At 41.2% G+C, this 17,664-nt stretch overlaps 1 protein-coding gene across 7 annotated transcripts in view; it reads right to left on the reverse strand.

Annotated features, from left to right (window-relative positions):
- The window catches only part of RIMBP2 (RIMS binding protein 2), a 294,528-nt gene that overhangs the window by 114,566 nt on the left and 162,298 nt on the right, over positions 1-17,664 (reverse strand). The window contains exon 1 of one of the 7 annotated variants that reach the window (XM_059713437.1): positions 6,133-6,219. The exons of the other annotated variants lie outside the window; for them this stretch is intronic. Coding sequence (XP_059569420.1) covers positions 6,133-6,150 — 18 coding nt within the window. The 5' untranslated portion in view covers positions 6,151-6,219. Of the gene's footprint in view, positions 1-6,132; positions 6,220-17,664 lie in introns of those variants that run through there. 7 annotated transcript variants of the gene reach the window in all.

Below are 17,664 nucleotides of genomic sequence, written 5' to 3' on the forward strand. Positions count from 1 at the left end.
CTGCTGCCTGGGAGCACATTTGCTCCCAGTTGGCCGTCTAAACATGCTGTACTGCGCAGTACATAATCAGGAGTAAATATGCTACTTGTATTTACAGGTAGCAAATTTACTCGTGGTTAGTGCAAATTACTGGGCAGTATGCATCTGCACGTGTAGACGGTGATGCTTACTGTACAGTAATTAGCTCTAATCTTGAGTAATGTGTCTCATGCTGTCTCACTGTAACTAATGCTGCAAGCAGGAGGATTTTTCACAGATTTGAGAGCCAAAATGGACCATTACAATCTACTCTGACCTCCTGCATAACTCAGGTCATAGAACCTCACCCAATAATTTTGCCATCAAGCCCATAACACCACTGCGTGCTTTGTAGGAAGGCAGACAGTCTTGATTTAAAAATTTGAAGTGACAGAGAATCCACCACATCCCGTGGGTAAGCTGGCCCAAGGGTTAATTGCCATCACTGTTAAAAACCTGCATGTTATTTCTCGTCTACTGTCAGCTGCCAGCCCCTAGATCTTGTTACATCTTCTCCAGTTAAAGAGGCACCTAGCCAAAGGAAGTGCATCCTGTTGCCTCCTTTCAACCTGAATGCAGGTATTTGTAAGGCATGGTCAAGGCACCTTTTAGCCTTCTCAAGAATAAAAGAGAAGATCTGTTTCCATTTTTGGAGTATTAAACCTGCTTGTCATGCGTGTTACATAACTATTACGGCACTTGGACAGAACATGAGCAAATTAAAGCAGTGTAACATTGGGTACTGTAAAATGCCTTGCAGCAGCAAGATTAATCTAATCTGTTTGTGATTGGAGGGAACTCAGGCAGAAGCCCCTCTCTACCCCATCCCCCACCCCCCAAAAAAATATTCAGCAGCAAAATGTAGGCCACCATGCTTCAGACTGTTTTAAATCTCCAGATAGGAGACTGGTTTATGAGACAGAGGGCAGAGTAACTGGGCCGGTGGTTAATTTGACTTGTAGGAAGATATAATTTACCATGTCATTTGCAAGGATGAATTCAAGAAAGACGGTAACCCTCTCCGTTTCACTGGTCCTCGGCTGTACGTCTGTTTGTTTTCACGTACATTTGCTGTATGCCGTGGCGGTAATTCCTTTCTTTGCATTATGGAATACGGTAATCTCCCGGCATTTGCCAAGATAAACAAGCATCTTTGTTCCCCAGCACAAACGCATCCTTAGGGACCAAGATGCACCTGTGACAGGGGCAGGCTTTTAGCCTGAACAGCATGCAGAAAAAGAAACATTCACAACGACGATGACAAAGCCCTGACTCTCTTTTTTCCTGCAGTATCTGGCAAGAAGGTATAATTTATCTGAATGCTTGCCGGAGATGCCCCTCATAGCCGTGCCTACAAGGTATATGCACACGAACAGAAGTGGATTTTCAAAATGTTAACCCCTTTTTCCTGATGAGGATTAAATGACTTTTTCAAGGTCACACAGGAAATGTTTTGCAAAACCAGAAACAGAACCAATTTTCAGCCAAGGGCTGTAACTACAAGATCAACCTTTCTTTCAGCTGTAGGCTGTAGCCTACAATAGCTCCTGCCTCTGTGAATGAGATAGTCTATAAGGTGAGTGAGGTAGGTAGCTGTGCTAGTCAGGGTAATTGCACCTTATAGACCATAGTCTCCCTCTACCTGACTATAGTCCAATAAAGTACAAATCTACCCTGCCTTTAATAGCAGAATGAGCAATAAATGTAACCTCAGAATCAGATCTGCACCCATGCTGCGGCTGGGGAGTGGGGGCTGGGAGTAGCAATGGTGGCACGGGTGCAGGTCCCATCTGCCTGGCCCTAGTGTGGGTGCGGGGAGATCCTCTTGCCTCTGGAGCCACCCAGTCCACTCTGGACCAGGCTGTTCTGGCCCATGGCTTGTATAAAGCTGTCAGTCCCTGAACTAGATTATTGCTGGGAGGCTCTCACTAAAAATCTTTCATAGCCCAAAGGAGTCTGCGTGCACAGGCTTGTTGGTGCATGAAGCTGTAGAAAAGTTCAAGAAAAGATAGTCCTGCTGCACTAAAACAAAGGGCTGTGCTGCACATTCTGTCTGTTCAAAGCCGGATGGGCGCACAGCTCACGATTTCCCCTATGACAAGCTCGCTCTGTAAGGCAATAATACTACACCAAGGGGCCAAGGCACCCAAGGGGTGCTGCAGGGTGTCATGAGGTGCGAGGCAATTTTTAATTTTTTTAAATTTTGGAATAGTTTTTGTGTTTCAGGTCAAATGAGCCAGATCACTTCTGAATCCTTTTGACTGAACAAAACTCAACCATTCAAACACCATAGGTGGCACTGCAACCAGCAAGCATCTTCCACCCCAGACTTTTCAGCCTGAGGCTTCAGATACTTGCAAATCCATTGGCAGGCATCCTATGTGCAGGCCCTAGCCCAGAGGATTGGGGTTCGGATGCCCCTGAGTCTCGCTTGCCCTCAGCCAACGGCCGCAGGAGCAACCTAGGGTGGAGTCTCCCATTTCCATAAAGTCGGCACGTAGCCAAGATCCTCCCACTGGAAGCTGGGCAGTGGGAAGCAACGATGAGGCTCTTGTAGGGAGTCCTGTTTGCATTTGGACAGGGCTGCAGCCTCCACTACACACTTCCATTTAAATCCAGTTGATATTAGCCCACAAGAGGCTGAGAAACAGTGTGAGATCAGCATGTAAGCACAAGTAGAGATCCGGCCCTGCCTGGCCTTTCCCACCCCCCCCCACTGCCAGGTCCTTCTGCAAGGGGTTCGAACTGTAATAAATAAGCTGGCTTTTGAAATGGGACGCCGCTCAATTCCCAAAAGTTACGGAAAGTGCCTCAAGTCTAAAGAGGCTGAGAACCACTGTTGTAAGATATGTATGTACTGGTTTGGTTTCCCTTTTTTAGCTTTTATTCCCAGTCTTTAACAGGTACAGTCACCGCCATTTACACATAAGGAACAGGAATTCACACAGTTCCAAACGTCCTCGTTATACAGAGATGAACACACATGGCTCTCGCATGTTCTCTATTTAGTGTCAGATGACACGCTTTAAAAAAAAAAAAAAAAAAGATGAAGAGAGTATAGCTATGATGCCATTCATGGCTGTGTTGATATCACAGAAAGCACCGTAAATCTTCAGCAACTAGTATTGTTATTACAAGCCCAAATTTTCCTTTCAGGGGATCTCCAGAATAAAAAAAAACTTCATGAATCTGGGCTATAGACACATGTTCAAAATATGCATGTTGGGCTTTATTATTTTTTTTAGTTTGTATCGCTGTAATAGTTAGAGGCCTCAACTAAAGTAAGGGATGGGTGTTATGCCTACACTTGGTAAGAGACTGCTCTAGAAAGTTTATAACCTCTAAGCATGCAGCTGATCCAATAAAAGATATCACCCTCCCTCCCCAAATATCCTTATTTCTTGCATATAATCTCTAAGGCAGATAAAGGTGATAGGGGAAACAGAAAAAAAAAAGACGTTAAATGACTTGCTCAAGGTTACATTCTTTCTCCTCTTTGCTTATAAAGTCGCTTAGCAAAACTGAGATCAGATTTGCTGAAGAAGTGCATCTATATGGGCTGGACGGACACACTGCCTGGTTACCTTGCTTATAATATATGGGTAGTAGTTTTTTGGGTTTAAAAAAAAAACAAACCAAACAACAGACAGAAAAAAACTTTCCTCTTCCTCTTTTTTCGCTTTTGAACTTTTCCATCCCTGCAGATTCTCCTTTGCCAAACGTCTCCGGATCAGCAGCTCATACCTCTTAGGCACGGCCAAATGCAGATCTTCTATTAATTGTATTCCTTATGTTCTTCACCAGTATGGGGATTTTGACTTTTGCGGGCGGAAATGCCACCTTGACTTTGTAGCTGACACAATACGTACAAGATCATATTCGCTACTGGCTGGCGATGTTATAGGCCCTGTTCCATTGACTCAAGCTGGTTTTGGATTGGGTCCTTTAAGATTTTCAGCCATGGTTATAAAAAAAGGAGGAAAAAATCCATGCATGACAACAGCTTGTCATCCAAACTCATGGTCAGTTTCCTCAACATTAAATGTTTCATCAGGCAGATAATGCAACCGAAATCTTTTAAGGTTTGGCCTCATGGAGAAGAGAAAGGCAGGGACAGACCTATTTTTCTATGTTTTCATGGAGAATGCCTCCCAGCATTGGACAGACTCTTCTGCGGTTTGATTATTTTGTTTGCATTGTAATCCTAGGTCTGGGACCCAAGGGATTGAAGCACCAGCTCCTACTGAATTTTAACGGGAGACAGCCGGATCGCTCTTGTAGACTTTTTAAAAATCCCAGCCATGATGTCCCTCCAGAGAGTTCCCAGAGATGGAAATCAAGCACTCTTTGAAAAATTAAACCGAAAGGATTAAAATAAGTATTTCTTCCATTATTCTCGCCTTTCGTTAAAGCCAATTGTTTTGTGCACCAACGGTAGGGCTATGCTTACAACTTCAGCTCTTACAAAGGCAACTTCTTACAAAGGCTTTTTCCAAAGATAAATGCCCTTGCATTCTCTATTGTGGGCAAGGGGTGGGTTGGGGATAGAAAATGCATGGGGCAGGGGGTCACCCCCATAAGTGACAGAGAAGCAGGCAACAGGTCAGATAGGTTTTCCTTGACTGCAGTTTCTGACAGGCAGCACTGTGCTCTCTTGCTACAGCCCTCCCCTCCCTGGTGCGGCACGACTCTGTCAAAAAATTGAGGAAAACCTGCCAAGAGACGCTTCTCTCAGCACTGGTGCTTGAAAAGGATACGTGGTCTCGTGCACATCATTGGAGACCTCAGGACCTTGGATTTGGCTTTTTTTCCCACCAAACTGACAGCTACCCCATTGCAATTTAAATGGAAACCTGTTCAAACCATTTAACCCCTTCTTTCCCTCTCCTTTATCTTATGGCTTTTCTTCTGCTTCTCTTTTAAAAAAATTGGCTTCGGGTTTGTGGTTTGGTTGGGGAAGGGTTGTTGTTCATTTGTTTTTATGTTAACCATTTATTCGCAGCTCACGTCAGTTTTGATCATTTGATTGAACCTAAAATACTGGCATACCACTATGGAGTCCAATGAGGTCTGCTCTTTAACCTATTCAAATCAATCTGCCCCAGCTGTTGATAAAAATAAATAAGTAGAGTGAAGATTTACAATTCATCAAGCTAGCTACTCCAGGACACAGTACATGAACATAAGACAAGGCAAACATTGATTAAACATAGCCAGACTAATGGGCAAGTAAGTAGCAAGTAGTATTTCATGCTCTCAAAGCAGCTTCTTAGCCTCTGCAGTCTTGACACTGGGTTTCATTTATTAGCTACACAGCCTCTCAGTCCCTACATAATGTCAACTTTACATAAATACCCATTTAAAAAAAAAGCCAAGACCATGCAGCAGCTTAATTAGTAGTCTGATGAAAGGGAACATGCATTGAACATTTTTGCAAATGAGGAAATGAACACTGGAAATCAAGCACGACAGAATAAACAATCAAAGCTTAATTTAGAAATATCCCACCCCAAGACTGAAAATGAAATTATTTGCTGAGACAAAGTACAGATTAGTAGCAACTAGATAAAGACAAACATTACCAATATTTTATTTTCTAATAAGTACGGTTACCACTCGCATGAAACTTTGATTTTTGCCAGCTCAAAACAAGGAGTCTTCCCTTGCTCAAAATGAGAAGCACAAGCCACCCTCACGTGCAGTACGCGTGCTTGCATGACAAATGCATGCATACACACTTCACTGTCGTGTAGGCACCACTTTGGGAAACAAACCTGAAAAACAATGTTTTAAATATAATACATTGGACACAATTCAATTCGTTAAAGCAAAGGTATTTTTACTGGAATGAAAACAACACCTGTTGTGTTCCTAAACAGGCATTTTATTTTAAAAAAACAAACATTTTATGTGATCCTCTATGAGTAAAACCACATAGCTCTCTGAAGTGTAGTAAATCGAGTTGGAAAATCAGATCTCCCACTTCAGCAGTTTCCATTTTTAACAGGAACCCAGGGCACTCCAGGGCTTTAAACACTCAGATAACGCCCTGCACAAAACGTGAGCTGATTAGTTACCGCATATCTAGGCAAAATTAAAAATAAAATCGGTTACCTTATATATTAGTTGCATCTTTTAAGCGCAGAGGTGAAAACAAAATGTGTGCCTGTGTCTGAAATACAGCAAAACTAGAGACCCTCCCAAAGGATATGAGGACTGACTATGAAAATTCACAGGAGGAGGATGACTTCGGCAGATTTAATACAATCTGACACAACTGTCTGGGTAACAAGGTTCTACATTGCCTGGAGCAAGGCATCTGTTGCCCTGTATGGTAGTTGTTCATCCATCAATTATTTTTGCTTTAAAAAACCCTATGTTGTACACTATTTTTCATGTATATTATATTCATTTGTATTTCCCTTAAAATAACTTGTTTTTACCTCTGTCCTAATGTGACTTCAGTGCAAAATGATAAATGGAATATAATTTTATGTCATAACCCTATAGGATGAAGAACAGCTAGAGGATACGTTAACAGAACTGCATTGCTCCAAGACAAAAATGGAAGTGTCTAGCTACAGGTGCTTAAAGAAAAAAAAACAAACTTTCTAATCTTTTCTCACATCTTCTTGCCCTGCAAGCAACTCAGTAAGGTCACAGAGAGCACTACCTACTGTTTTTAAAGGCCTACTTTGCAAATGCTTACTCATCCTGAATACTCTGTATTGAAACTACTTATTTAAATAGCATGCAACACAGGCAAAAATTACCCACCTCGGCCCAGGCACAACAGGGGTTCTACAATAATTGACATCAAAACCTTTATAAAGTTTTCCTTTGCAGGTCATTGACACTGATGATTACAGGTTGGATTCAGAGATGAACCCAGCGCCCTACCGAAAAGGGGGAACTGATGTCGACTGTTTAAGATGTACTACTGGCAGAGAGGAATAGTTGTTGCATATACAAAAATAAAACAGAAAAAGGGAGGCTTGAATAATGCTGTCTATATACAGTGTTTAGAAAAGCAGGCTGAGAAATGAGCAGAAAGAAACGGAGATCGGGGATAGAAAGGTTTATAGATACATATGAAATGAATGCTCTTGCTGATATAGTACTTTACAATCTATCACATATTCAACAGAATTATATAACTAGGCCAGGACAATACATTTGTAATCCAGGAAAGCGCTAGAGTCTCCTGAAAGGTGCTAAATATCCTCAGAGATCTGAGAATACACAGCTTAATCCAGGATTGGATCTCAGGGCTGTGAAGTTGTATTATGAGAAATAAGTTCATCATGTCAGAACAAGCCTTCTAGCACTAACTAGCATTTATCTTTACTCACAAACAGGTAAGACTGCATACGAATAGCTGTCAATACATCGACCTGTGTCTTCCTTCAGAGAATAAATGAACCAAAGCTACAAGGTGCAATTACACAAAATTCCAAAATAGTTTCTTTTCCTCGTGCTGCAGTGTACAATGATTATTTGGCTACGTCGGCTCTCTTCCGCCTCTTAAAATTGGACACTTAATTCTCCTGTGGTTAACTGAATGAAAATTGCTGACAAGGAAAAATCAGTTTAGCTATTGGATTATCGTAAACTCAACCTTTACACTCAAACACCTGGATAGTGGAGTAAACTAGCGCAGAACCAAAACTTTGCAGGTTTGGTCTCATCTCTCGTTCACGAGAGGATAAATAGGACTGGCAATCCCAAGTGAGATAAAACAAGGGTTAACTCAAAACTTCACCCACGATCTGGATCTTTCAAGAAGACTGGAAAAGTTTGGTTTAGATTGCAGGTATTATTACATGCCTTTGTCATGTATTGGGATCATCGGCACTGTTAAATCTTGCTCCTCTTTTGGCTTTCCCAAAATTAATGAAACTAGGAAGGCCCTCCTAAAAAGCACTGGAGAGCATCTTCCGCACTTCTGGGTGCTGTTTGCCTGACACAAACCAGCCATCCAAACTATGTGAGGTTTCATTAACAAGGAAGTATTCTAGTGTTAATCTATTATGAGCAAGAGGCATTTGGACATGGGGAATGATGGCCAAATGCACCTGCAGCAAGAGCCATCATACTGGCTCAGGATGGGCAGCAGGACACTTCACTGGGATATAATCTGCTGCTCTCATAGTTACAGCACACACAGCCGGTTAGCTGCTAGCATGTGCTCACAGCTGGCTGGAGACTGAAACCCAGTCAACCTACACAGAGAGAAATTTTAACCTATTCTGGAATTAAGATAGGCCAGCCAATGGGGTGGCTGGTCCTCTCAGTCTGTATTCCTAACCGCGACATTGAAATGTAGAAGTAGACTTATGAACGCATTAGGTGAAGTTGTGTTTTGTGTTGGTTGTTTTTTTAAGTCCACAGGACTGCCACCATGGGGTCAGGGTTTCATTCAATGCATTTGAGTCCTGCTTTCATGCAACATTTAAAAACTATTAAATGACTATATAAAGTAATGACATGCAAATCTCTTGTTTTAAGGCATTTTATTATTTAAATGTGATCCTGCTTCCTTGAATTGGAAGTGTGAAGTGCGTGCCAGCCACTAACGTGGAAAATGCACTCTAACCGTTAAAAGCCTTAGCATTAAATCCGAGAGTAGCTAACTGCACAGGGAAGGTGAATGCACTTGCAGATGTTAATCCTCTTGCCACTCTCATGACACCACAGGTCTTATTTAGAAATGTTAGCATTTTAAATAAGTTGCTTCCAAAATTAGATTTTCTTAATTTTAAAAATAGGAATGCTTCTGTGCAAATTACACTGTGTTGCAAAGAAAACAAACACAGTTATCTGCTCTCTTATCTGTGAACGTCAAATTATTGTTAGAAATGCCATGTAAAAATAGTGCTTTCTAAGAGTACTAAATGACTATAGCACTGGATCAGCTCTGCAGTCTATTTCAGCCAGCATTCGGGTTTGGCCAGAATTAGATGCTATGAAGGAAATATGTCATGTTACTTAGCCCTTCAACAGCAGTTTTCATCCTAGAAACACAAAGTAATGGGACTGATTTTAAACCGGTATAAATAGGGATAACCCAGCTGATTCATCTTCTCCATCATTCCTACCACCCTCCTATCTGACGTGTCTGACAGATTATTAGTTCTTCTGGACAGGAATAAACTCTAGCCCACAAATGGTTTGCACCACTTCACCTCCAATGTAGTGCACTGAAAAAATGGCTTCGTGCCCAGATTTGTATTTTTAGTGAAAGAAAATGACTGATTTCCAATGATACTAAAATGATTCATTTATATCCATAATGATAGATATACCCTGAGGCACCACTATAGGAAAGAAGTTAAATATATGTTTAACTTTAAGCTCATGAGTCCCACTGAAAGGGCTATTCAAATGGCAAGTTAAACAGACACTTTAGTGGCTTTATACATCTGGGCTGGGATATTATCAGCAGAGTTTTTTGTAGGGAGAAAGGCAATTCCCTACATGTAGACTTTCCTAGACTGGAAAGGGTTAAAACGTGTATACCTATTACGAACCATTTGGTTTTCCGTGTGTTCTTCAGAGCAAATCAACACTACTAAATTGGAAACTAAATTGGGAAGTCTGGAAACTAAACATTTCAAGACACTGCTGAGATTTTCTAGGCAGACAGTAATAAGAGGCAGCCGTTCATCACTGATTCCAGCTCAGCCTTAACGAGGACAACTTAAAGAGAAAACACTGCTCATTACCTAAAATCATAAGCAATCCTTTTCATTAGTGAAAATAAAAGTAAGTCCTTACTTCAAAAAACAAAACAAACTAATAAGACTAAGTTGAAAAATGTGAGAGCATGACTGAGTATGTTAGAAGAGGCTTTACACTTAGGCTAGGGACAGAAATTACACATAAACCAGTATAAGTGATAGGAAAGCAGCTTAAATGTGTAACACAACAGAAGTTAAGTGCTTTCAAAATGGCTAAAGCCAGTTTAAATTAAACCTGGATAGATCTAGTATCAGATTTTACTGATTTAAGTTAAATTGGCTAATTGAACTTCTGTCCCCTCCAGATTCAAGTTAACTCACAGTCCCCCAGCATCCCAGAATGCTTTGTACCTCCCCACACCCCTCCACCTCACACAGTGAGCAGAGCAGCTTTGGTCCAGGCCCCGCCCCCCACCCCTCCCAGTTTCTGGCCTGGGCCACTGCAGGCCGGTGGCTGCAATACTAGAATCAAAAGTGAATGTCTGTTCACTTGCTTATTGGTTCAATCTACGCAGCTTAACTTTACCTGTGAAGATTGAATTGATTCAGCCTCGCACTTTTTGACTGTCTGTACTTAGCCTTAATAGCTATAAGAAGAAAGGATGATCCAATGAGTTGAGCACTAGCCTAAAACTAAAGGCCTAGGTTCTAGGCTCTGCTCTGTTAAGATTTCCTACATATGGTCTTAGTCTATATGCCTTTAAACTGGAGATAACTTGCCTAGCTCACATGGAAAATATTATGTTGGCTGATGTGTAGGTAACATGATAACGGAGAAAGACAAGCTAACAATGTTCTGCCATTTATCCCGTACTTTCCAGATTCATGAAAGCAAGCAATCTATCCTCCCCAGTTACAAGGCTGACACTTGCAAAAACAAGGTCTTACTTATGCACTGCACTGATAGGGAAGTAGCTCCATTTGTGTGTCTGAAGCAGGGCTAAGTCCCACAGTCTTTATTCAGGCATTTATGGAAGTATTGCCCAAGTCAGGAATGAAGGATTTTGTTCTAAGAATCCAGAAATATGCAGCTTAGCTATTTACCGTTAGTGGTATAAAGGAACGTACGTTTATCACTTGCACATCACCCTTGGCTAAACACGGTTTGGGAGCAACAACATGAAAAGTAGAAGCAGTTTTCCACCTTCCTTCACTCAAAAGTCCCTTCTGCCTTATCTTCTTTTCCTTTCTACCATCTATTTTTCCCCTCTATGCTTCCACTTCAGTCCTCCCACCGCTCTCCATTCTTACCCTAAACTATTCTTCATCTTTAATCTCTGTTCTTTCATCTTTACTCTTTCAGTTACGCTCTGCCTCGTCGTACCTGAAACTTTCCTTCAAATGCTCACGCTTAAGGGGTCTGTTACGTAAGAAGACTAGAAAAGACACATTGTCTGGGTAAGCCAGGTGTAGGGGATCCAGGAAGATTCAAGGTACTGTCCTGTCGTGTATGCCACACAATGACCTGCAGTAATCAAAGCCCTTATGTGCAGGGAAATGCAGGAGCTATTCCTTCTCTACATCCCTGGGTATGGAAATGCTTGAAATGAGCAAAGAGCAGGCAAGCCACGGCACTGCCTATGCCCACACATCTACTGGCCCAAATAGTTGGCTGAGCATGCTGAGCAGTTTAAATATTTTTCCCTTGACATCCCAGGCCCTTGTTAAAGCTCCACTTGGGGCAGTGGCACTTCATAGTGGTCTCTGTTCAGAGCTGTAGTTAAGTGCACAGAATCGTGGGCTTGAAGGTACCGCAGTGCAGATGTCTAGTCCAACCTCTTGCACACAGGCAGGAGTTGCAGTTTCCTAAACCATCCCAGACAGATACCCATCCTGCCTCCTCTTAAGCACACAACGAAGGAGATGCCACAGTGAAGGAGATCTCTTACAGTTACAAAGCTTTGACCCATCAGCCTTCATCCATCACTGCTTCTTAAGCACAAAACTTCAGGGAGAAGAAGGAACAAACACTCGGGCAAGTAGAGAGGACCAAGCAAATGGAAGAGGTGGCTCACCTACCAGGAATCCTTGTCTTCCTTATACCATTGCTTCTGTACATAACTGATAGGAGAGCTGGAAAATACCTGCTCTTATCACTAAGGAAAACCTACAAGAAAATTCTTCCACTGCAGTGACATACAGTACTATCTCTAAAGAGAGAGGCAGGCCAGGGACGAAGAAAGTTCACACTCTAATAATTAAAATGTATAAAGTAGGAGATAAAACTTGTGCTGACTGTGAAAAATGTTGCAGAAGCTGACTTCCTTTTTCAGATATCTCATACTTTCATATTTGAATTACCAAGCACCATATGCTTCTTTGACTCTTAGGCTCACTGTCTCTCTTGCTCTTTTTTCTTCTGTGAGATCTGTAAATAATTAGCTCCCACCATCACCACCTGCCCCTTTTGATAGCACTGTTTTTAGTACTCAACAGTTGGCCCAATCTCAGTTCTGTGTTTCAAAAATAAAAATAATAGCTGTAGTGCATGAGGGCTATTTTTCAAATGGTTTATACAAGGTATGTTTAGCATATAGAGTTTTGTTTCCACACATTTCAAAACACTGTACAGATGTAGATCAGTAAAAACATCCCTGGTCACACAGAAAAATGGAGACATATTTTGTATGTCCAAGATCACCGGTACCTGAATCTCATATCTACCTGGGTTTCCTAAATCTCATTAATGTCCTGGTCCAACGCAATTTTGTTTAGTAAATCTGAGAACACCACATCTTAACATGCTCTATTAACGGCACTTGTGCAAATGGGCTCTCCTACCTCAAAGGATGGCCTTCAAATCTAAATGCCACTCAGTACCCCAGAATTTTGCATATGAAGCATAAAGGAGTTCTAGCATCGATAGATATTATTTCTCAATAAATAAGTTTATCCATGAAAAAAATGTTAGAATTGAACACACACACAACCTTCATATCAAGCAAAAATTCATCTGTTCAAGATGGGTATCCACATATGAAAATTATTCTACTAAAGCAGACAAGGTCATGGATTATTTAGCCACTAACCTTAAAAAAGGAGTAAAAGTCCATGGATAAAGTGCAGCCCTTGATTGTTGAAATGGCCTATTACAAGTCCTACTTAAACATGCTTTAAAGTGGAAAAAAATGCAAAACCAAGTTTTGTTCTTTTAATATCACTAACATTTCACTGAAGTCATTCCAATTTTTGCTCTTAACATCTTGGATTTTTTTTCCCCCCCAACTGATTTTACCACATGTAATCAAGCCGCATTTACATTTCTATGGGCAGAGATAAAACACGGTTCTTCTGTTCTTCACAAGGAGTGACTAGAAAGAGAAAAATTGGAACATTACGTTTGATCCTCACAAACACACAGTAGTAGTCTTTGTTCCAGCCAAAACAACATTTAAGTTGGCTGGGGATTAGAGCAATGTTTGCATGTGGAGGTATCAAAGATTTCTTCACGCAGTGAGGAAGGGTAGCCCTAAGTTTAGGGCACAGAGCCAGCAGCTGAAATACATGGGCGCTATGCTTTGCTCTATGACATATTCTGTATGACCCTTGCATCCACTTCACTTCAGTGTAAGCTGCAGGGGAGCAACACTTCTGAAAACCAGATCCAACAAGCAACAGGTCAACCAGCCATCAACTGAGGGAACCAAAACCAAGGGTCTTTATGAAAATCTGGCTGCGACGGACTTGGCCAAAGATACAAAAGGAGTCACCCTCTGAACGTTAGGGTAGACACAAGACTCCCAGCATTGAGCTCTGAGCGCTACCTTGCGTTCTCTTCTCTTGGTATGAAACATATTAAAATAAATTAACACTGAAATATAAGATGCTAGTCTTTTAAATGCCTGACAGATCATCAGTTACTTGCATATGACTCATAGTAATCATCTTGGGGCTTCGCTAGTACGCATACTGAATATTCATATAGTACTTTACAAACAAAACAGGGTGCCTCCCCTGCTCCAAAGAATGTATAATTTCAAAGTGTGGAAGTCCCCATTTTAAACCTTAATGGCTTATTTTTGTTGCGGGAAATAAGAACTATTTTACCGTAAGCCTATTCAATGAAAAGGAAGATTTTAAAGTTTCAGAAATGCCCATGGGCACTTCTTCTTCTTAAGAGACTTCCCTATCTCAGGGAACTGCATTTAAAATTGCAGAAAATCAAAGTCTGAAGCACTGACAGAACATGTAAAATTAACTGGAAATATTAGGCATCCTTTCTCTAGTCTTATTTTTCTCAACATCCTCATGATCTGCCCCGTTTTTCCTAAAAATCCATCTGCTCTCCCATCCATCTCTATCCTGTTCCCAGTCTTCCTATCAAATAACATCTACACCAATCAAATGAGAGACTTGATTGAACTTAATGGGCGTGTCTACACATGCATTTAAGCGTGACTAAATTTAATGTGCATTAGGCTAATGCGCATTAAGCAATTTTTGGCAGGTGTCTACATGTGCAGGGACTTGGCACTAAAGGTAGCGCCAAGTTCCTGAAGCCCTGCCATGTGCCCCTACTGGCTGGGCAGACCTGGCACTAAAGTTAGCGTCTGGTTGCATCTACACACTCATTAATGCACTTTAACTAATCACGCCTACATTTAATGCCTGTTTTTGCAGGTATCAAATTTAGGCATGATTGGCTTAATTTCACCATTTTTAATGTGCATTAAGGGCACACATATAGACGAACACCCATAATGCAAGTTAAATTAAGCTAATGTGCATTAACACGTCTCCTGTAGACGCGCCCAATGTGAAGGAGGAGGAGATGGCAGAAGACATGCTGGGGACGGACTGGAGGTTCTGCTCTTTCCAAAAGGTCTCTCTGTCCCACTGATCAGCCAAAGGGAGAACAAACTGATTGATCTTCCAGCCCCACAACCCCACTAATTTAAATATTTGTTCAGGGTTTTCAAGTCCTTTGTCTTTTGTGATCGGGCCCTTCATCCCCAGAGTTGTCATATCTGAGATACGTTTTAGGATGCCAAACTTCACACCAATCACCTAGTTTTGGGAATCAGGAAGTATTTCCTATTGGGGTCAAAACTGTCTCATCTATGCAGCTACTACTATCAAAACACTACATCTAAAAATGGGTTTCTTCAATGCTGATGTAGTAATTGTAATAAACTAGTCCCCAGAGAAACTACCAGAAGAGGCTGGGTGGTACATACACATAGTCAGCTGGAAGGAAGGTATATGTGGTTTGGTGCAAGTCAGAAGTCCTAATATTCTCCAGATACCTCAGCCTGTACATCAGCCAGCTTTTATAAACTCCCCAAGTCTAGTTTCAAGTAGTTTCTGGGTGTCTAGAAAACGGAAGCAACCAGAACAGTGGCAAACATTTCAGGATGGGATTTTGTATCATGGCTTTACTATACCTGGAACCTTTGTAGCACTTCCAATCCATGAAATGGAAATAATGAAACCTGCTCATCTCTATAAGATTTTTTGAGATGAAAAAGTGCTAGATGAGGTCTTATTATAGCAGCTATATATTCACTCCAGTTTGCAGCGAATCCCTTAGTGTGAAATATACCTACTGTTGCATACTTTCTTTCCTGTATTATTACTATTTAGTTTTATGCATGTTACAGCTGAGGCAAACATGAATATGAATACAATAAATGTGTGTGCAGGTGTATTCGTTCTCAGTCCCAGTGTTATCTATATGTTTGCCGTTTCATTTTTATATGATACCATTTTGTCATTCTGAGGTCTATGGTATTCACCACCAAAAGATTCTCTAAAACAAAAGAGCAGTTTCGTTCTGCGTACTCCTAGTTTCAGACGCGGACAGACTGACAGAGAGAAAGACACAGAACACATGGAGTCTCAGACGGCGGGTGGTAATACTTGGCTTTCTGCTAATTTCCATAGACTGTGCCAGGCAACTTGAGCCCTGAAAGTAAAGCTACAAGCTGCCTAAACTTCAAGCCTTCACTATCATCTTTTCTAAAGCTTCCCAGCAGCTGAAATACATTTTTATCACTGGATATATGTTTAATCCCTTGATGATAGAAAGAAAATACATATAACCTCCCTGTGGAAAAGGAGTATGCAAATACATTTTTGGTAACAGAGAGAACAATGTCATGGCAACTGTAGGCTTGCCAATTGCACTGAATTACAGACAAAAACAATCAGTTTCTCATCAGTAATGAGTCATTTATGTATGTTATTACTCTAATACTCTCCTAATTAATGAGGCTGCTCTGCTAACTAAAATTATGCAATACTGATGGTGCTTTCAACAACAGCCATGTGAAAATTAATTTTAATAGATCACAGGCTCAATTCTTCTCTGATATGTATTATATACAGGTAATTATATACAGGTCACATACTATAGGTAACTTCATTTCTTCGGTGAGGTCACTACTGACTTAGTTCTTACCCCTTGAGCTAAGAGAGCAACACTAAGCAGCAAGTTCTGTTCATTGATGAAATCACAGGAAGGCAGGAGGTCACACAAACCAGGCCAATACATCCTGATTTTGCAAATCCTTAGATAAATGTCCAATGTTATATACATGAATAAGCCAACTGAGTTCAACACGGATTTGTCAAGGTACTTCCATGCCTGGATGCTGGTAGGATCAAAGTCTGTCTTATAAGAGCTCTGACCAAGTCACTCTCTCCTATCTTCATATGCTGTGCTTTAGAAGCGACTCTATCACTGGTTATACGGCTAAAGAGGTTGCAATGTACAACCTCTGCGAAAAAAGCTATTACAGCTCACTCTGTTGTACGAAGTATGTGCAGAGAGAGCATAGATTTATTGCAGAGAACACTTTTCACCTGATCCTGTAGAGACATAATAGGACAAGTCCAGAAACTGAGCTATAGATGGTTCGAATCACCACCGTTTACTTTTCGAATTAAAATGCATTGAGGTAACGTGCTTTTGTGGCGTTGCTATGAAAGATTAAGAGCTTCCCATCTGCTAGAAGCTGTTGTAAAAAAATATATATTTTCCTTTTAAAAATGAGGTGTACTTTGTGTAATGGGAAAATATGACTTCCACTGCTGTGAAAAACATCTTCTCAAAGACCCCCTCAGTCACTAATCAAATTGCCAGAGCTGCTAATCTAATTGTTACGATTTAAGGCAATCAGAACGTCACGGGCTCCCATGGGTGCTAGCAAAATTGCTTTGTATCAGAAACTGAAGACCATCTGATAGTGAATATTCTCGGGTTACCTATCATTTTTATCTCTCTCTCAAATGAAACCTCCTCTCTTTGAAAAGAAGAAAACCAACATTATGAAAGCAATAGTCAGAACTCCTTTGGGGAATTTTTAAAGACAAGTCTAACGTAAGCCAGCGGTGATGACGGCACAAAACCGAAGCGACGGCTAGTGAAAACAAACTCGCATCTTCCATTACTAGAAAGATCAATTGATGAACGGACAGAGGAATCTTGGGAAATCGTCTGCCACCAGTATCCTCTGTCACTTCTAGGAACCCAGCGTTGCAATGCCTATGAGCTACCTCAGTAAGGATCACTGTGCCTGGAAAGCTGGCCAATACTATCTAAGGGCATAGCCTATGAACATTTAAACAGGTCAGTAATTCAAGCTAAAGTCAATGCAAAAAGGAGAGAGAGTTGTTGCAAACACTGAAGTCACAATCCACCTTAGTGAAGTTATTCAAGAAGCTTAATGCGTTTCCAGAGACCCCCTACAAGACGCACACAGGAGACGGCACATCCTGGAAAGTCACTGAGGGAGGAAATGACTGTGTGTGTTTACTATTACTAATTCACTACTGATGGATCCCCAAGGAAAGTTTTGTAGGAAACTGAATGAGGAGAAGGTGGAAATTTAATGAATTGTAGCCAGGTACATTCAGGAGCAGGGTAAGAAGTCTACGCAGAGCTGGGAGTGGGCATAACTCATGG

Source organism: Alligator mississippiensis, chromosome 10, assembly GCF_030867095.1.
Source record: "Alligator mississippiensis isolate rAllMis1 chromosome 10, rAllMis1, whole genome shotgun sequence".
NCBI lineage: Eukaryota > Metazoa > Chordata > Crocodylia > Alligatoridae > Alligator > Alligator mississippiensis.